The 21,441-nt window shown below is 37.8% G+C and overlaps 1 protein-coding gene across 2 annotated transcripts in view; it reads right to left on the reverse strand.

Annotated features, from left to right (window-relative positions):
• LOC141901338 (E3 ubiquitin-protein ligase MARCHF6-like) overlaps positions 1–21,441 on the reverse strand; it is a 122,639-nt gene that overhangs the window by 7,876 nt on the left and 93,322 nt on the right. The window contains exons 14-21 of one of the 2 annotated variants that reach the window (XM_074788522.1): positions 13,235–13,438; positions 11,502–11,653; positions 10,725–10,911; positions 10,184–10,399; positions 5,089–5,158; positions 4,798–4,979; positions 4,208–4,342; positions 159–381 (exon numbers count right to left, since the gene is read on the reverse strand). In XM_074788522.1, coding sequence (XP_074644623.1) covers positions 159–381; positions 4,208–4,342; positions 4,798–4,979; positions 5,089–5,158; positions 10,184–10,399; positions 10,725–10,911; positions 11,502–11,653; positions 13,235–13,438 — 1,369 coding nt within the window. Of the gene's footprint in view, positions 1–158; positions 382–472; positions 659–4,207; positions 4,343–4,797; positions 4,980–5,088; positions 5,159–10,183; positions 10,400–10,724; positions 10,912–11,501; positions 11,654–13,234; positions 13,439–21,441 lie in introns of those variants that run through there. The other variant, XM_074788523.1, reaches the window with a different exon arrangement.

Genomic DNA, 21,441 nt, shown 5'->3' on the forward strand with positions numbered 1-21,441 from the left:
ATTCAAAAGATACAGCTGCTGATCTCGAATCTGGATTTCAAATTAAACAATGGAAATTTTGGGGAGTTTCAACTATTCTTAAATTGGATTTGGCACTTGACGTCAAACAAGGACCTATATTGCATCGATACTACATTCAAAATGGTACTTATACTTACCACACAAAGGTATGACACTTTTATAGATGATGTATGGAACCGCAAGAGCTATGCCCAGAGAACTAACCACAGGGAAACATAGACGCAAACATATATATTTCAGGTTTATATTCCGAAGACCATCATTATACACCTGTTCAATCACTTCCTTTAACCACCAATGAGGACCCATCATGGTTACTGCACAGATAACTTTAGCATGCAATACTCCCAGTGCCCAGTTCTATAATATAAGAAAAATGTCGCTGAATGAATGTGGCTTGCTTGATTAGATAATCTCAAGCTTTCAGGAGAGACCTTTACCTATCTTGTTTCTGAATTAAGTCTCAATGATCTACCCCTCAGATAAGGATAAATTTCTCATAATGCCAGTATTATCAAAAATATTTTTCTTACTTGTATGCGTAACTTGTATTGTAATGCTTAATCCCTTGTATAAGTTCACAATGCATTGGATACAATCAAACTTCAATTCAAAGGCTAGACATCAGTATAAATATCTAAAAGTTGCCAAAAAAAAAAGAACAAATTTTTGCCACAACTGACGAGGTAAAGACTTAAGATTTTTTTTCAACTGTCTAGCTGTCTAAGATTAATTCATCTTGAAGTCATGTGCTACAACCAGATGACATCCAGCAACGAGTCTTCGCTTCATCAGCTTCTTTTATCGTGGTGGCTAAATTGATGTTTTTTTGGTAATTTTAAGACATTTAGGTATCTAAGCATTGAGGTGACGTTCTATCATTTCCATTGCATTATGAGAGTATCACATTTCAAGGATTATGTGTGACGACGTATAGTAAGTAAAACAAAAAGCCTATCGGCTAGCTCTGCTGTGGGTGCCCCTTTGTGGCCAAATCCAAAAAGGGCTCTGTATGTTGGAGGTATTGGTCCATAATTTTAGAAGATTCATACCAAATTTGGACTTGATCTGATTAAAACTGTAGGACTAATTGCAACTTGAACAAGAAACGAAATTCTTAATATGGGCTTTCCTAAATTTACATGAGTGTAATGATTAATCAGCACCAAAATTAAACATAGGTACAGAAATTTAAAAACAAATGAAAAGGACTGATAACTGATGGATTGAATTCAAATGATGGGAGAAAATTGACTTGTTACAGACCGGAAATAAGGACGGAAAATATCAAGACAAAAATTGTATTTTCTCAAATTATGAATGGAAACACATACCTATCTTCGTCATGTAGTTTTTGGCAGAATTTCAGAGAATCTGTTCTCCAAGTAATCAAAAAAGCCTAAGATGCCCCCCCTTGATTGAATCAAGAAGTTTTCATGAAAATCTGTCTATTGATACGATCTCCATCACACACAACTGCATGATGATTCATCATGAATATACATGGTAGCGGGTTTTCCCCACTGACTCAAATAGACGCTCTCCACGTTGATTTCATTTATTTCATACACTGTGTACAGTTTGTTAACATTAGACAATTTATTTTCGTAAATTGAACAATTTCCAAGATTCAGTTCTCCCTTTCCCAATTTTACTGTCCTTCTATTCACTGCTTTTCACGGTTGGCCGCCACACAATATGGCAGTTGAATCATTCGCAGTTTCCAAGAAAACTTAAAACTAGGCCACGCGCAGGGAGCACTTTTTTTCATATACATGCACAGATCAATACACCACACTGCAGCCAGTGTATGTGTCTAGCACGTGTGTGAAGCATGAATAAACGTAAAAGGGCATATGTTCTTTCGAAACGCAATGTATTTCCAACAACAAATAAATAACTAAATTAATATTCAATAGGGTAAGAGCTTTTATTACTCCATTGAATGCTTTGAAAGTTCCGAAGAGAAAATATAAGCCTCGTTTTTAAGTTATTTTGTGCCAAAGCAAGAAAGTTTTAAATTGCATAACAAAATGGACTTCGCTAAAGCGAAAGCCATTATAAATAGAAACTCCACCCCTATGACAAATCAAAAAATGGCTCTGCAACTATATAGGCCTTGGTCCATAGAGCATTCATACCAAATTTGGAATTGATCTGATTAAAACTGTAGGACTAGTTAAGTTACAATTTGAATTAATAGAAACTCCACCCCTAGGGGACAAATCCAAAATTAATTGCCCATGGGCAAAGTGTGGTTTACCTTGAAAGCTAGAGATTGTTTGGAGTAAGGGCATTGCTTGAAAAATCTTTTTAATTCGTGACTTCAAAGTTCTAGAAGTTTATATTGTATTTTATCTTTCTTAATGAATTATTTTGTAGTCAAATAAGACCAAAGATAAACATTTGTTTATGGTCTACGTCCAAAATTTCATAGGGTACAGGTAGGCGCAGCATTGAAAACTATTTTATATTTTCAAAGAAATATTTTTCACAATATGAAAAAATATTCAAATGATGTCACATATCAGAGGGTGGCTGAATAGAGTCTTGGAAACGAAACCTCTTCCAATGTATGGCCAAGGAAGCTAAAACCAGGGCGTAGTATTAGATCGTTTTAAATCCTGGAATTTACCACTACAATATTCAGACCTTGGCCTATACCTATAGTTTGCTGCTTAGTATTTTCAGGTCAAAAGAAATTACAATTCATTACAAATTCTATCAAACAGAAAACACAGCGCTCATCTGCTACGACGATTATTCAGCTTGTTATCATACCAAACGTACACGCGCCAAGCAGCGTTACAGCATCACCATGTAGAAGTCTGTATTAGCGTGTGTTTGTGTGCGCAATAGTCTAATGTTAGCACTCCCGCGCACGTGGAGGCCTTGACGTATAGTGAACGTTCGCTTCACGTCAATCTCAATCAACACATTCACCGGGTATTAAAATGAAACAATACCTATGGCGATATGTGAAAAAATTATATTCTCACCAGCAATGAGCATTTGAAATTCGCACATATACGGCACCTAATCCAATGAAACTTTCGCCATTAATGGCTTTCCCATAATTATTTTAGTAGCGCCGGAATTCCCCGTATATCCCAAAAACAGTCAATCACATTCGCTCGTAGAGACGACGCCTCCCAATTGAGGTCATTGCAATTTTATACGCAAGAGCTAAGAATTTTCCCGCCAAAAACAGTTTTTCGTCGAATTTAAACAAAGTTGACCATGTCATCGTCGGAGGTTCGTCATGTCTTCAATTGCATCGATTATACGTTGTTTAACCCGAGAACCAATGAAAAAAATGCTCACATAAAAAAACGTACCGCGATTTTACATGAATTGGCTCAATGCCAACCTCATACTGCTGACGAAGGTAAACCAAAAAGGCTCTGATACTTTATAGGCCTAAGTCCCTAGAACATTCATACTAAATTTGAAATTGATCTGATTAAAACTGTAGTACTAGAAGCAATATCAAGATATAGAAACTCCACCCAAGGGGCACCCCTGGGGGACAAATCAAAACAAGAGGCCCACGGGCCTTATACCTTCGTGACGCAGTAGAAGAAGAATGATGTTCATTTTTTGTTAATATCCTAACATAAAAAGACAATCCCATTTTTGATGCCCCATCACACTACATGAAAAAATGCACTAAGAATTGTAGGCATCGTGCTGAAAAGAAATCTAAGATGGATGACAACCATGGCGGCCATACTTGACCAAAATTTTCAATAAGGGTTGACATTTCACCTACCAAAATTCTTACACCTGACCTAGTATCATGAAAATGGATCAAGAATTGCAGGCCGTTTCGTGCTAGTAATTCAAGATGGCTACCCTGGCGGCCACATTTGGAAGCCGATGACCTCGATATACACTAGGCATAGGGGAAAAATTCAATGAAATTTTGCATATTCCAGCATTTTTGCATATATCCCAGCACTTCCATGTGGCTTAGAGCTGATGGGTGAAATAAGCCATATCAATTCCAAAACCTATTTCTCTCCTTATGACCAAATATCAGCTGTGCATATACAGTGGATACAACTTTGTACTACCAAGAGCCAATAGACAGTTACTCTGAGGACAGTTCTATAAGGATCAACAAAAACTAGTTAAAGCAAAAATTTCCACTCAAGATATAGATTGATCATAAAATAAAATTTACCTGCCAGGGAAAGAATACTGGACTTTGATTAAGAGGAACACGCAGAGGTGCAACGATTACCAATTCAAAAAGCAATCCTAACATTAAGGGTATAATTCCAACTAGTACAGAACCAATAACCATCAGTTTAATGCCCTTGAAAGAAAAAGAAATCATTTACTATTAGAAAGATCACAGATGACTTATACAAAATAATCATCCAGTTGGTTCCTTACACCTCAAGCCTTAGCTGTGTATGTGCTTGTAGCGCCCTGTATAATTATTGGTAAGCACTGACTGGAGCTATTTACTGGGAATACTTCATGTACTGAATGGATGAAACATAGAGTATCAAGGCATGTGACCATAACACACATAGGCCTAATACAGACAGATATTATATGATGATGGGATACATATGAGTGCCAACTGCATATTCCTTTGGCTGCTATATGAAACCTTTTAGTCTTGAATCCACATGCAATAGATCTCTAAGACCTTTACACTTATGTTAAGATCATCAAGTGATACAAAACCCAGACATGGGGAAAAGACTTAGCATTTTGTATGATTTATGAGATGTGAAGAATGTATCAAAGGATTCAACTCACCCAAGTAATCCAATCGTTCAGTCTCCTTGCAATGGCAAGCCATCCTTGTGGCACCCAGGTGTAGAATACAGTAAATATTCTCATAGTCATCCAGCAAATGTACAATCCACATGCTGCTGTATACAATTCATGCATTTTGGCTTCACCCATTCGTAGTGACATTACCTTTCTGCCTAAAAAAACTGCAATAAAACGGAAACACTTTTTTAAAATATTATTTGATTATAGTTAGATGGTGATAGAAAAGGCAATGGCAGAAAGATACAGCAATATTAGATAGACATTTTTTACCTGGAACTGTTAGTAAAATCAAGCTAAAGACAAACAAGGACGAACACATGATCAAAAATAAGACCATCACCTGTAAATGTGGAAAAAAAAATGTTGTCACATTATAGCAGAGGATGGATGACTTATATTGGGGTTTACAAGATTGTGCCTCAAATGGGAAACTAAGGGTTCAGGGACACCTGCCTACTTGGGAGTGTTTTCAAATGCTCAACATTCTAACTAGTTTCAATATTCAACACCCGTGACCATATACAAAACCCAATGAAGGGATGTGATTATGAAAATCTGTATATTTCACATACGCTAGGATACTTCATTCTCCCCTTCACCCTTTCGTTTTTGCTGGTACAGGGATCCCAACGGTAGTTACCAAAAAATCGAAAATCAATTTGGCCTCATTCTGTCCTGGCAAGTGCTGCAGGCGCGAAGCCACGCTTCGCACCAACGGTGTGAAGTCATAAGGGAGGGTTTGGGGGTCCTCCCCAAGAAAATGTTTGAAATTTGAAGCAATTTCCGGACATCTGAGAAATTCTCTGGACCAGAATCTAGCAAAAATTAATATCAGTTTAATGTGGAAGCCATGTTTGCTTTATAACAAATGTATTGAAGATTCTGATTGGTGGTTGAAATCTTCAAACAAAAAATTGAAAGCGGGTTCGAATCCTTGAGGCAGCAGATATTTTTCTCGGTAGAAAGATTTTTCAATAGTTTATTCGAATATAAAAAAATATATTTACGGGCAGTCGACATTTTGGATCCGTTGGTATTGATTTATTGAATAGTTTGTTTGACAATATGTATGCATCACGCGCGCGTCAGTCTGATGATTACTGCTGTGCACTGAACAGTAGACCACGTGCACGCAGTAATGTATAGACACTGCTCACTAGCGTACGGCGCATGTATGAATGCTGTCGTACATTGTTCCACTATTTTCTTATTCATATCGTGGCAGCACGTGGCCGCCTACAATACTGTACTTCAGTAGGCGGTACAGTATCGATTTTCCTAGATGAAGACTACACTCAGGCTAGCCACGGCAAGTCGATTATTACGGAACTCGTGACCACAAGTGGCATAACCAGTCATAACCCCCTATCCCCTTTATTTTAACATCAAATATCCATAAAAAATTCTTGAAAAGTCGGAATTCCGGTTAATGTCAGAAGATAGGGATCCCTGCTGGTAAAATCCGCACTCCAACTAATTAACTAGAATTACGCCTTGTGGCTTTAAATACCCCCTCCCAAAAAAAAACTCTTCCCCATTCCACTCTGTAGGAAATAGAGTTGAACATAGATAAACCAGTCTTAACTTTCACATCAAGTTGACTTTCAGTCAGATATTCCAGGCTGTATCGTACTAAACAAGAAATTCAAGATGGCTACCCTGGTGGCCATATTTGATGGCTGATGCTAGCAAGAAAATCAACATGTCTGCCCTAGTAACCATAATGGACGCGCGATGACCTCCATTTTCAATAGTGGTGAACATCTTACCTGCCCCAATCATCACACAAAGTTTCATGTAAATCCTTAAAGAATTTTAGGTGTATCATGCTAGCAAGAAAATCTTGATGTCTGCCCTAGCGACCATTTGATGGGTGATGACCTCCATTTATCTTATATCTTACCTGCCCCAATCCTCAAAACAAGTTTCATGTTATTCCATTAAGAACTGTAGGCTTTATCGTGCTAACAATATAATGCCGTGGCCATATTTGATGGCCAATGGCTTCCATTTTCAATAGAGGCACAAACCTATTTAAAGGGGTCATGAAGAGGTTTTTTCAAAAATTTTTTAATCTCATTTTTTTGTATGAAACATTTACCATATGCATCTATAGTAGCCACGCGAAAAATTTTTTAAATATCATTATCCAAACTCGAGAAAAGCATGTAGCAACAGCCCTAGCAACGGGTACTCGCGTTTGCGCGGTGATGTTGATGACGTCATTCTGAGAACATATCGCCTGCAGCATACTCGGAAGTGTTATAGTACAATGCTCATTTTCCTTGAATATCCCGCTAATTTGACCGTCTTTTGAAATGCCTTGACTGTGTGTAGCTATAAACTGTTCCCACAAAGGCAATTTTAGTGACCAAAACCTCAGATTTGGCCCTAAGATGATGGACCGTAAGAGGAAAAACATCCTGCCTATGTGTAAACTATCTTCGCACTTTAGAGAAGGATTTCTTTCTAATATTATGGCACATATAAACTTGGATACACAAAACTTATGTTTTTATTATCTGAGAGCCTTTTATTCAGCCAAGTGACGCTATCTCTGCAAATTCAATATACCTAGTAAGATATACGCGCTTTCCACGGCCAATATAGCACTGGTTTTCCCCAGTGACCCACATCACTGTAGTGAGTACAACATACTGACTGTATGTATGCAGCACACATTACTATTACACGGGATGGAGCAGGCTTGGCTGGATACTACACGGACAAGTTTACGGTTTCAGGACGCTTTATGGTCCAGTACTGGATAAAACCCTCTGCCCACAGAAATATCTGCGATGTCTATATCAGTCATTTTCTCCACATGGTTTTAACAAATAGAGGGAATTACTTTCAAATGATAATGCTCCACGACGTAGAAATATGCTGTACTCTATAGCCACTAATTCCTTCGTTCTGAGGCGTCAGGTCCAAATTAAATGGACTAATTTCCACTGTCTATTTAAAACAACTGTTGGCTTCCTAAACTGCAGACGTTTGATTGGAATCTGATGTATTTGAGTCACTTTTTTGCACTTTAATCGCTGTTAGTATCACCCGTTTGTATACACTACACCATGTTGTTTTAGGCTGGGTTCTCAGAATGATGTCACACGGTTGGGAATAAATCAGCACGGCCGATCAAAAGTCTCCTGTTAACAGTAATTGAACAATGTAAAATTAATTTCTTGACCCATAAATCAATAAATAGGTTATAATTGATGCTAAAAAATGCTTTTAGCCATATCTCAAAAACCTTTTCATGACCCCTTTTAAGTAACTCACTAAATTTCATGAAAATCCATCAAAAATTATAGGCTAACGAGAAATTCAAGATGGCTGTCCTGGCGACCATATTTGATGACTTATTACCTCTATTTTGGATAAGTGTGGACATCTCATCTGCCCCAATCCTCACACTGAGTTTCATAGAAATCAATCAAGAATTGTAGGTTGCATTGTTCTAACAAGATAATTCAAGATGGCTGCCCTGCCAGCCATATTTGATTGCTGATGATCTCAATTTTTTGATAGGGGTGCACATCTTACCCACCAAAACTCATTCACTAAATATTTATGAAAATCTATCAAGAATTATATGCTGCATTGTGCTAACTAGTAAGTCAATATGGCTGCCATAATTAGTGGCCCATGACCTCTATTTTCAATAGGGGCGAAAATCTGACGTGCCGAAATGAAATGTACATGTAGATGCAATGTAAAAGTACATGCGATAGCAAAATGGACTTCGCTTATGTGAAAGTCCATTACAAATCCACAGGAACAAAGAATATTCATTTTGTCATTGCAATGAGCAGTGAATGGCTATGAATGACCAGTTCATGGGATATTATTCATTCTTGGATACAGTAGTCGTCTGATCGCATAGGGTTGAGTGCATACCAACTGGCATAGTCATTAGTTGTACCACCTTTCCCCTGCAATTCCATACATGGGATCATAGTTCAGATGCACAGTATCCACAGCAGATGTAAATGCAGACTATGCACGCCATGTACAGGTGTTCTTCAGTTTGTTTGTCAATCACACTCTAGCAAATAATGCTGGAGAAGACAATTGCTACACTCAATTGGGATAAGTCCTCTCAACTCACTGTGTACGCAGTACCATTGTCTCTAAACCTACTACAAAAGGGGATTCCTCGCATTGAGCAATACATTAACTATGGAAACAGTTTATCCATGTATGTCATACAGGCATAATTTAAATGTATTTTTCACGAACAGGCTTATGAGCTGATTGTAGAATATATGAGCAAATATACAAACAAGTTCCCAAAAATAGACACTTAATATAACTGGCTATGATGGCAGATTTTTTTATCAACGCAGGTGAGAATTTTGCAAGTCAATAAAGTGAAAAACTTGACTTTCAAATGGAAAATTCAAAACTTGACTTTCAAAACGAAAAAAAAGAAGAAAATCTGGATTCTCTCTGACAGTGTTACCAGTTCCAGAGTACCAAAATTCCAGGAAAAAAATGTAATGAAATTATGCCTCGAAAATGATCCTAAGACTGCCGGCCGAGCCACCAGCTTGCGAGCACCGAAGGTGCGAAGCAACTTAGGGGGGGGGGGGGTTTTGGGGTACCTCCCCAAAGAAGATTTTGAAATTCCAATTCATTCCATTCCAAGAGTCTTCCAGAGCTATTTTGGAATCGAAAAACTAAATAAAACGGCCCTTCCCCCTGGCGAAAATATTATTCCTGATTTCTTATTCATGATCGGTGATAAAGCTAAGAAAATAACCAAAGCACCCAACACATTCAGTGTTATCATCTGATCACCTTATTAATTCATAGCCCCTTAATATAATTTACGATTCTTAAAGATATTATTATACTTGAAAATTAAACATTTCTAAGTTAAAATACGCGCGACGCATCTCCGCTGTGTTACAATACAGCACGCATGTAATAATAGCCGTATGTGTTCTCTGTTCCCTGCTGCAGTGTGTCTGTGGTTATTTATAGCAATTACAAAAGCATTGAGAACACTGCTTGCTCCAGCAAACAGGTGTTGAAAGACGAAACAATACTGACAAAACATAACGCTGTACACAACAAGCCATGGCCGCATGAAAATACGGTGAAACCATATGGGTTTTTGTTTGAGAGGATTTATCTTTATAACAACAAAGATAAATTCTCTCTAACAAAAAAGACCGAAGCCATAAGTTATCAAACCAGTAGCTCAAATTTCCGGAAAATCCAGAGATCGTTCAAAGCCAATCCGGAGAATTGGTAACACTAATCGGATCTACATCTACATCTATATCGGATCAGTCAGTAATGCAATGCAGCTGGATGACAAAACCTGTATGGCACAAATGCCGCTATTTCTTACCCTAAGATAGAAACATGAAGATCTTTTGTACGGTTGAAATCCAGTCGGGCCACCACCTTGTAACATGGCTTGATGAGCAGCTCCTAAGCCAAAGCCAATGAATGGTGGGGCAACATCACCTTGATTATCAATAGGTCCATCATTTGGATCAGCAGCAGCTGGTTGTGCTTGGTTTGGTTGATGAGGAGGGAGGTTCCCGTATCGGATCACATTATCCTAAAATATGAAGATAGGTGAATCTTGTTTATTTGTTCATTATCACTTTAACCATTAAAATATGCATTAAAGTAGAAATAGTCTATCACATATATTAGACCTATAATTTCTATGGCTTGCATAATGTGACAACTAAGCAAAGCAGTGCGTATAGCAAATTAAATGACCACTTAATAATACATTTTCAGGTGTGTAAATTGGGGGTAAAAGTCCTGATACCCTATACAACAAATTCTGAACAATTTTTACTTGCCCTACTAAAGGGATTACTATACAACATTATAACGCATTGACGAATGGATGGGAAAATGTACAGCAGACTTACATCATCTTCATTGATGGGTACATCACCGAGAAGATATGATCTCATATCTAACAACCAAGACATTGCTATCACCCAGCCTTTTACAAGTCCTTTAATCCATATCCTAGTGTGTCCTTGTTCTAGCAATGCTGGTAATACTACTTGCAGTAAAAGAAGTTCCAGAGAAAGTTCACTTACTGGAGCATCACTGCAAAATGTAAGTTGCGTAAGGTAAAAAATTCACGTAAGAGTTTTACAAGTCATATTTATCTTACCAAGTTATGTATTAGTTATTTATTAGTTATTAGTTAGTGCCCAAAAATGAAAAGTACAAAACAGCTTCTGGTTACCTTGACCTTTGACCTACAGGAAATATAATCAATTACCCATAGTCTCTAGGATAACCCACCCATAAAAAGTCATCTCTAACCATTCAAGTGCCCATAACTTGGTCTGGATGTAGAGCAATCCATTTTGAATTTAGAATAGTTGTTATATATACTTAAGTGAAGGTTTTCATGTAAAATAAACTAGTAAACCTGTCAGGTACTTTCCGTCTTGTATTTATTCTACACCAGAGTAAAACGGCAGCTATACAGTTTTTCAAGTAAACAATATCGAGATACCCCTAATTTCATTTTTCAGACTAACGGACTAAACACTGGGCTAATGACTGCAATTTTAATTAACAATGACGCTTTAAGGCATGAAATGTATTATCGAGCTTTTCTATGCACTGTCAGTTCTCGATATTCCACAATTGAAAAAATTGTAAATTGTTTCTGATATCTATTTTACCTGGACAATACAACATTGTATGGCAGGAATGAAGGACAAACTTTCTTGAGAAACTTTACTGGCATCCATAACATCACTAAAACTGCGCTGCCAAATATAACAATTGAAGCCACGAAACGCCGCACATGTCTCAATACTGGTTGATGAATCATCTGTCATTAAAAACATAGAAATACATTCAGCAATAGAAATGGAATGCGTACATAAGGAAAAACAACTTTTCTCTGGGATGAAAGAGAACAGGGATGAAAACAGAGGCGTTTGATAAAGGCATAAATATCAATAGCAAGATATTTTGAAATTTTAAGGGGTTTTTGGCGCATCTGAGGCCCACTTTCCAGCTTTGACAAATAACAAAATAAGATCTTTGCTGCCACGCAGTTGTTTGTCATGAGTAAATGAAAAAGATGCCTCCAACAATATCCAAATCACGAGAGCATGTTAAAACTTAAAATGCACTTGTCAATAAATCACCGCAAATCCCAAGAGGTCTTCCTATCTATCACTCTAGACAAGCACTTAGTGCCTGGATTAAAACAATGACTTATTTTATTGAGCACGTAAGCTATGCTTTGTCGAATGAAGCGAAACAGACCATTGCAGATTCTAAATAAAGATTTCCCGCGCAGTGCTTTTACATGTATGATATTATTGATTAGTTGAAACCGTGCAGACAGTGGGTTAAGACAACAGCAACGTTTCGCAATGATGTTCTAACACCAGATCTAAACTCTCAACTTTTCCCAAAGATCCTTACCCCCTATCATTTTCTCGATTTTGATTCTACATCAAAAACAAGAGACCCATGGGCATTGAAGCATTGGTAGATTATACCTTGGTAAGGTGGTAAGGTATTAAGTGTTTTATGTTTTCATCTGCCAGCAAATGGCAGACTTCATGGTTCACTGGTCCAATGTCTGTCAATAAATGTCTAAATCAGCTATATAGAAAATATCAATAAATGTCTAAATCGGCTATATAGAAAATATCAAGACTAGTCAAATTCTGAAGCCTGTCACAAGTTAAAAAGTATGTTATGTGATACCAAAAAAGATATATAAGCATACTATAAAGAGATTTTATGATAAACTGTATCAATGACTGATCGAACATATTTTTTTGGACAGAAATATCTAACAGTGGATGATGTTATAGATACAATGTGATATTACATTAACTGAATGCTTCATTTCAACTATAATTGAAATATTATACGTTTTACGTGAACGGAGTTACAATTTGAAGTTACTATAAAAATTAGAAGAGTCGGCACTTCTTTTTACTAAAACTTGCAATCCATTTAAATAGCAATCGCATGATGTCATAGACGTTAACCAATGCTTAAAACGGCCCTTAACCATGGAAATCCGCGTTTCCGCGGAAGATTTGTATCCCTGTAAGAAGTAGAAAATTACCCATTTACAGATTTTACCCCAAATCCAAACGGTTACCATCAGGAATTGGAGTTTTTTTTTCTGAATCTGGGGGGTATATTGAGGATAAACCCTGGAATGGTCAGTAGAATAACATAATAGTTAGTACAACTGATGGCTAATCCGGGAAATTTGGATTGAACTGAAAGTTTTCTCTTCCAAAGTTGTATAGAATTCAAATCTTTAAAAGATTTTCACTATTCAATTATTTTCACCAAAAACAACGAAATTATCTAAAGGAAGCTTATACCTTAATCAAGTTTGCCCATGTTAATTTAGATTTTTTGAAAAAATACATACCTCTTGTATTGGATGGAAATCAGGATCGTTCAAATTTCTGAGAAACCAGAGGACACCTGGCCGAATTACCTCTCTCAATAACAGGATGAATGACGCAAAGTAAAAAACATAGATCATTCCAACCAACCAATGAATGAACATAGATGTCCCCGGAGCAAGCTTAAAACTTTTTTCTCGATCTTTCAGACTTGCATCAAACATCGACTAAAAATAATGTATACGTTTTTAACAGAATCAGAAATAGCTTAAATTGGAATCAATGAATTTACACATTATGCAATTCCTCAGCAATAACAGTTATATACTATATTGTAGAGAATTGAGCATCTCATCGCAGGACCCTCAAAGAATCCATTGCGCCCCTTTAAGGAGAAAGTAGAAAACTTCAAACATGTGGTCGGTTTTCCTACCCCGGTGGATTGAATGAAAAATATTGTTTTTCATCACTGACTGAGACAGTCAAACATTGACAATAACCCTGATAGATCATCCTTCCCTTGTTAACAACTGTCAGAGATTATCAAGTAAAGAAAGGCTAGAAGTCATTGAGAGATCCGTCAATTGATAGTGATGATGAGCCCAAAGGGGTACTACACTTTTCACATTCACTTTTACACATCAAATGGTGCACAATCTGTGGGTTATATTTGTCAACAAGAAAGAAATTCTTACAAGAGCCCCGAGGGGCACTATGGCCAGCCTGTCGGCTTCTCATAAAATGGCAAATGATGCATTCTGTGGGTTTTATGTGCACTGCAACAAAGTCATGCATCAGGGAATTAATGATACTGTAACGTACATCAGGCAGAGATACTGGATACCAGCGATACGTCAAAGAGTTCTGTCTGCGTTAAAACCCTGTATTACTTGTAAATTACTGTCGAGTTTACCGTTTAAGTTGCCAAGTTCAGCACCATTACAGTGTGAGAGAGTGATTTTTGGACTCTTTATTAGCACTGTATAGTGGCGCCTCCATTCAGTGCGCCCTCTTTATAGTGTGGTCTATAGTCCCCACTCTGGTATAGGAAATCAACCGCCATATTTTGAATAAGGTTAAATGGTACTAATACATGTAAATAATTTATCAAGTCTTAGACAAGTGATTTTATTAAGTGTGTTTGATTATTGAATTAACTAAATTATTAGATTGTGTCAGATATGTGAATATTATATAAATAGTTGTATATTTGATCTATAGCCTCCACTCTGGTATAAGAAATCAAACGACATGGTTTGATTTCTGACTGCTGTCGTAAATAAACTCGATCTTATTTAATTTCGATCTCATGTTATGTTTATTTAGAGTCGGCGTCGTCAGACGGTGGAAGCTGTGAGGATCAACTCAGATACTGAGGGTCGTAACTCTGGGACTCGTCGGAGAGAATTCACTCTGGAGACAGCGGTCGCTTCGTGCGAACCTCCTTCGCCCTGTATGCAGATTTGCCTTCAAGAGCTCGAGCGATTTGTAATAGATTCAACAGGGCAGGCTAAGAGCATTTGTAAGGAAAAGCTCTGTAACCTGTGTTCTTGAGAAAAAGCTCTGTCACATTTGGAGGCACCTCCCGGATTTCATTGGAAATTGCTCAATACACGGAAGGGAAAGTTACCGTGAAGGAAATATATATCCATCCGTCACCGTTTATCGTTCGACCGGACGTCAGGTTGTTAATAAGTAGTTGATTTGGACAACTGCTACAAAAAAAGGCCGGTGTAAATTCGAATTCGATGTTCGACTTCAGCAAATAGTAAGTACGAAAATACACGTCGCTAGGTGGCTGGAGAGTAGGGTAGATTCTTGTGTTAACTTGCTATAGCTGTGTTGTGTGCGCATGTGATGTCCTGTGTTTATGTTACTCTGCTCAGATTGAGATACATTTATGTTTAGTTGGTGTTAAGACGTGCTGCAGTTTGTTCGGTCTTGGACATTTTCTTTTCATTTCTTTTCTTTTTTGTGCTTATTTTGTATTAGATTTCCATTCAGTTTATAAAATCTTCAGTGCTGCCAAGGAGGCATTTTCACTACTATATTATTCTACAATTATTGCTATTATCTAAATATTAAATAAGATATTGCGGGATGCTGTTAAGGCTGAAAGCGATTTAGACGCAATGGTGAAAATTTTTTCTAGTCTTCCCAGAACCTCACAAAGTAGGTTGGTGGACAAACTAGTATCCACCGCCGGATGTTGGGAGGAAAGGCCTAGTCTCTATCCCCCTAAAATCGAAGATTTGGGTGCTTCTTTTATTAATCAACCTGCTCGTCTGGTTCAGCAAAATGTAGACGCTAAGGACGCTCCTCAGGTGAATGTTTCCGTGCAGTCACCTCGACTATGCGTTTTTAGTGGATCTGAACATAAAGGGGAAGTATCGTGTATACAGTGGCGTCAGGAAGTCAAGGAAAACGGGAGAAAGAAAAATTCTCCCCGGAGGTCTTACAGGGCTCGAATTTAATTTTTTTGATCACAGGCCATAAGTGGCCTAGGATGATAGTGCTGAAAACTCCTCTCCAAGGCCATTTTTTAAACTCCAAAGCCAAATAGTAAAATGCGCCAAAACTGCCTACCGGGTAATAACCAATTGAAAGCTTTAGATCAAAAGGTAAATCAACAATGATTTGCAGATATAATTACTAATATAACACTCATTTTTATTCACAATTGCAGTCCTAAGACGGATTTCATCATCATTTAAATCTATATTTCTCAAAAATCACTGTCCAAATCTGATTCAATGTCAAATCCCTCAAAATTGTCACTATCACAATCTATATCCGAGTTTGATGCTAGCGCCTCAACAAGTTCACTATCTACAATCAGATCAAGAAGTGTAGGTCTGGTAGATGTCGTGGACGATTTCCTTGGTTTGTAAGGTTGCTGATTTGGATGACGAGCACGGCGAGCACTATTAATCCACAGATTAACTGCATCTTGTGGATCATATTCTGAAACCGGTGGACAATCTGACGCAAGTCTCATCAGACTATTTATTGTTTTGTCACCAAGAGAAAGTCTCCAGTCACCAACAATGCGTTTAAGAAGTGAAAATGCGCGTTCTACACTGGCACTTGCGACGGGTAAAACTAGGAGAATTTGTACCACATGCAGCACATTAATATAATCACTAGTTGTATCAGATAACTGGCGTGGAATTACCATTTTCCAAAGTGATGCTACACCTGTTTTTTTATCACTGAAGTGGGATTGCCAGTTTCGGCGAATAAAACGCTTTAGTTTAACCCATTCTGTTAAACCTCTCTCGGTAACGCATCCATTACTTTTCAGGATTTCAGCAAAATGTTGACATATAGCTGTAATCTCCTTGTTTGCATATGCACCCAGGTCAGTGTTGCTCTGACGCGGCCACAGATGAACATTTAGCACTTTGCCGCATTTTGACGTAATAGGACATGTGTCTAAGCTTTTGAAACGTTGCTCTATGCAGGTAGTAACGGAAACAACAAGTTCGTTCTTTGAAATATCATATACCTCAATTGACTGGTTTCCTGAACTTAATCGCACAAGATCCTGATAAATGATATTGCCTTCACTCTCACTTAAATCACCCTTCAATCTCTTAATATTATTTCCATCTTTGGAATCTAGTAAAAGCAAAGCCGCGCAGCAATTATCCAGTTGTTCGGCTATACGATAGATCATTGTTTCATCATTTTGAAAAACTAGTAATAGTTTGGCTAGTTCTTCGAATATATCACATGAGAGATGAGCATAGAAAAGGAACTTTAAATTTTTCATCTTCCTTAGCCATCCTCGTATCTTTGCTGCATCTTCTTTTTTAATGTCTCGTCTTCAGGGTGATGTCATATCTTCTAGATGATCAATTATCATTGAATAATCTCTTATAAGTGAACGTAACGCTGACAGCTTGTGGGTAGCCCAACGTGAGCCGCTCGAATGAACAGGTCGGATAATGGATCGTTCGAAAACTTCAGCAAGTCGTTTTAGTTCTCTCCATTTTTTTGTGAATTTTTATACATCAGATACAGACCAAGTTATACATCATCAATGCAAAAATAAAGATAAAAAAGAATTCAAAATAGGCCATAGAACAAATTCCATGTTGAAGGACATCCATTAACATTTACAGGCTTGATTAGATTCTTTGCAAAAAGTTGATATCTTAAATAGTTAAATGGCTTTTCATTCGAGTGTGCAAATGGATGACATACTAGAGGAACGGGTGTTAAAAATTTTGATATTGTTTTAAGTCACTGCAGATAGACAGAAGGAGGCCCTTACTGGTTTTTTTTAATTATTTTTTAAATAAAGAAGCTTATGGAATGTCTCACCTCCTGGAAGTATGTTGCCTTGAAAGCATCTTTTATTGCCAACTCTAGCCTGTGTGCAGCACAGTGAATGGATATCAGCCACTCTAAATTATTTGTGTACAAAGCCAGAACGCCATTCACACTTCCAAAGTTCACTGCAGCACCATCAGCTGATGCACCAACAAGTTGCTTTGTGGGGTCAATGTTCAGTTTTTCCAACGCTATATCGATAACTTGTTTTACACCCACTGGCTCGGATGCTGCTAATTTAGCCCACCGGGCGGCTTCATGTCCTTCAGATCCTTCGTGATCATTGACCGTAGACAGTTTAACATTTTTTGTTCCATTAATATAAGCCTGACAGTCAACAAGTTGTCTCTGCCCTTCATGCTTACGGCTAACAGCTGCATCAGGGAATTCCTTACATATTTTGCACCATATGACGGTGACCATTCCATCAGCTTCATTATAACCTAGCCAGTCCTTATCCCACTTTTTAACTGTCACTAAACAAGCTGGTCGTCCCTTTTTCTCAGTACTGTTAGAAGTAGGCTGAAGGGTTTGAGGTTTTCGCTTTGATGTAACTGGTGGTTGTGGTATAGAGATAATCTGCAAAAAATAAATCAACAAATTTCATAACTTTTTTTAGACTGTGTGACGTGTAAGGCCTCTCTACTTCTAATCCAGTCAAAATAATTAATTTTTGTACTTGAATTATCATTGAATCGGATCCCTCTCCTGTGTATTTACCATATGTTTATTCTTATTTGTTCTCAGTTTGCTTAGGATTAAAAAAGGTCTGATTTTAACGAAGATAAATGGGCCGGAGAGAGAGAACCCGGAAGTGTTTTTCTTTACACACAGGAAATCTGTTTATTGCCTGTTTATTATCAATTCGCTCCAATTCAATCAGTTATTACTTACATGGAATTTAATCATAATAATAAATGAATTGGGCTCTTTTGTGTTCGATTTTATCTTATCGAATATGATGTAAATAAATTCACAGAGGGCAGCACCTCACGATTTGAAAATATCCACGTGCTCTTGCTGACACGAATACATCGTTTTTTGCAAATCAACCGCTAATATTTACACACATTAATAACACTGTTTACACACTTTACACACATATTTATCTAAAGATCGCACCACCACCATCTAAATATTTCTAAAACTTTTTTCGTACAGAAGACCGTGTGAGCTCTTTAACGTTTGTTGTTTACTTAAAATAATAATAATTAATAATAATAATTTATTGAGCCTAAAATCCATATAAAATATGCTCATTGCCTTTACAATATAAAAACACAATTTAAACATAAAGATAGAAAAAACAATTTACATCATTAGTTAAAAGCTTTAGTGAACAAATGGGTTTTAAGTTGCGATTTAAAAACATCAGTAGAAGGACTGGATTTAATTGCATCTGGTAAGGAGTTCCGAAATAGTGGGCCGGAGTAAGAAAAGGCCCTGTGACCCGCAGAGACTAGATTGACACGAGGGATGACTAGAAGTGATTGACTGTTTGATCTTAACACTCTTGAGGATGCCTTGTATTGCACTAATGATTTCAAATATTGTGGGGCCTAACCATTCAAGGATTTATAAGTAAGAATCAAGATTTTAAATTGGATGCGGTATTTTATTGAAAGCGAATGCAGATCGTATAGAATAGGTGTTATGTGACAAAATTTTTAGTTTCGAGTCAGGATCCGGCCAGCAGAATTTTGAACACGTTGTAATTTATCTAAAATGTTGTCAGGGAGGCCAAAGAGTAAAGAGTTGCAATAGTCAAGGCGAGTTGCCACAAAAGCGTGAATAAGGTGTTCAGCAATTCCTTGATTCAAAAACTGTCTGATCTTACTAATGTTTCTAAGGTGATAGAAAGCTACAGAGCATAAGTGGTTTACATGTTTTACCATGGACATGTTCATAAAATATCTAACGAAGCTTATTATAGCCTACGAACTGATTCATCGATCCGATCGTTGTTTTTTTTAGATTTCGTGTTTATCACGATATAGGGTTTTTCAATTTAATATTCTTATACTCGATCGATCGAGTTGGCCTAGGCCTAAAGTAGAAAATACAGTAGGCCTACTGATAAGAACTTTTCGGCGGGGATTTCCCAGTATATATCGGTTTTTAAACGCCATATATACCGTGTTACCGTGGTACTGAAAAAGTTACTAACCTGTATATCAGCCGTTTCTTCATTGGTTGTCTTTGATCTTTTATTTTCCTGAACTTCGCCAGAGATTTCGGCAGGGGGCTTCCTTTTCACGCCAAAATCAAATAACGATTTCTGCATGGCAAATCAAATCCGTCGTTCTTCCGCGAAGATCACACAGATTGTTTATTTGACACGTATTTTCATAAAAACATTAGCGATGCGAAGTTGCTATCCTGCTGGTTAAATCCTTTTACAATCACTTGAAGATCGATTATCTACCATGTACGATGATCACAAAATACCTTTTCTTTATGCGACACGATTTTCATAATGACTAAGTTACACTTGTGATACGTTTGTTATAACAGCTGATGATCGCTTTACAATCGCTCACAATTATAATTATGTTGACGTAGTAATTGGGAGAATAAAGAAATACTGTAAGTGCATGTGAATCGGGCCATAATAGCTATTCAACGGCTGACGACAATTGAACAATTAGAGATCTGTCGCCGGCCAAAGGGACACAAATCGACGGCCCTTTTCAGAAAATCGGCGGACAAAAGTGACTGACGTTTTATTGTAATATCAATGCAATCAGCGGCCAAAACAATTGAATCGTTGGCAATGGCCTCGATGGCCACGATAACATTCGAGCCCTGTCTTATAATCAGCAGGCTCGGGTTAGTCAAACCGAAGTCGGCACTGCATCTCTGGCTCAACAAATGCAGCAAGTGCTGGAACATCTCAACAAAATGGAGAAGGAGATAGCTTCCTTGAAAGAAGAGAAACTCGAGTACAGGAATTGGCGGGGCAGTCATTGGCAGAGTGGGCCCAGAATTCGTCCAACATTTGTACCGTTGGAGGAGAGAAGATGCTATGGTTGTAAGGAGAAAGGGCACTTGAGACGTAATTGTCCCAAGGAGGGAAACGACAACCGGTCAATACCAAAGGGAGGCGACGTTTGCAGTAAATGAAGTACCTTGTAGAGCTTTGGTTGACTCTGGATCGATGGTATCAACTGTTTCTCGAACGTTTGTGAGGGAATCACTTCCGAATTTGAACATTTATCCAAGTGGAGATTACCTTTTGATTGTTACGTTTCCATTTCTATTAAATACAGGGAACATGAGCTGGATGTTTTAGCATTGGTTGTTGAGTCCACGCAATACCATCAACAAGTACCGTTTTTAATAGGAACCAATGTCATACAACGGATGTCTGGGTTGCCGTTTTCAGAGAAAAGGGATTGTAAAATAGGTACGGTTTGATCGACACGAAACATACGAATTCAAGCAGGGACAGAAGTCATGGTACACGGAATGGTGAGAACCGATGGCGTTGGGGGTGTAGTGATGACTGATAATCACCTCAGGGGAGCTTCTGGGAAGTTAATCGTGATTCCCACGGTAAGTACACTCCCCGATGTGAAATGCTGTCGCGTTTCAGTCCGGTCCGTAATAGTAGTGAACATGATGTAAGTATACCTACCCAGAAACCAGTTTGTAGTCTTGTTCGAGTGGATGAAGTTGCAGTTAACAATAAGTCAAAAAATTTCGGATGGGCGAGCTGAGTCGAAGACCGAAGTATCGGATGAAGAGTTCTTTAAAGGTGTGGATCTCACGGGGGTTACAACAGAAGTTGAGAAAACCATGTTTAAGGAGTTGTTGGTGAAATGGAAGCATGTTTTTGCGCTCAATGACTTAGAGCTAGGCTCCACTGATTTATTTGAGCATACGATTCGTT

Source organism: Tubulanus polymorphus, chromosome 3, assembly GCF_964204645.1.
Source record: "Tubulanus polymorphus chromosome 3, tnTubPoly1.2, whole genome shotgun sequence".
NCBI classification, from domain to species: domain Eukaryota; kingdom Metazoa; phylum Nemertea; class Palaeonemertea; order Tubulaniformes; family Tubulanidae; genus Tubulanus; species Tubulanus polymorphus.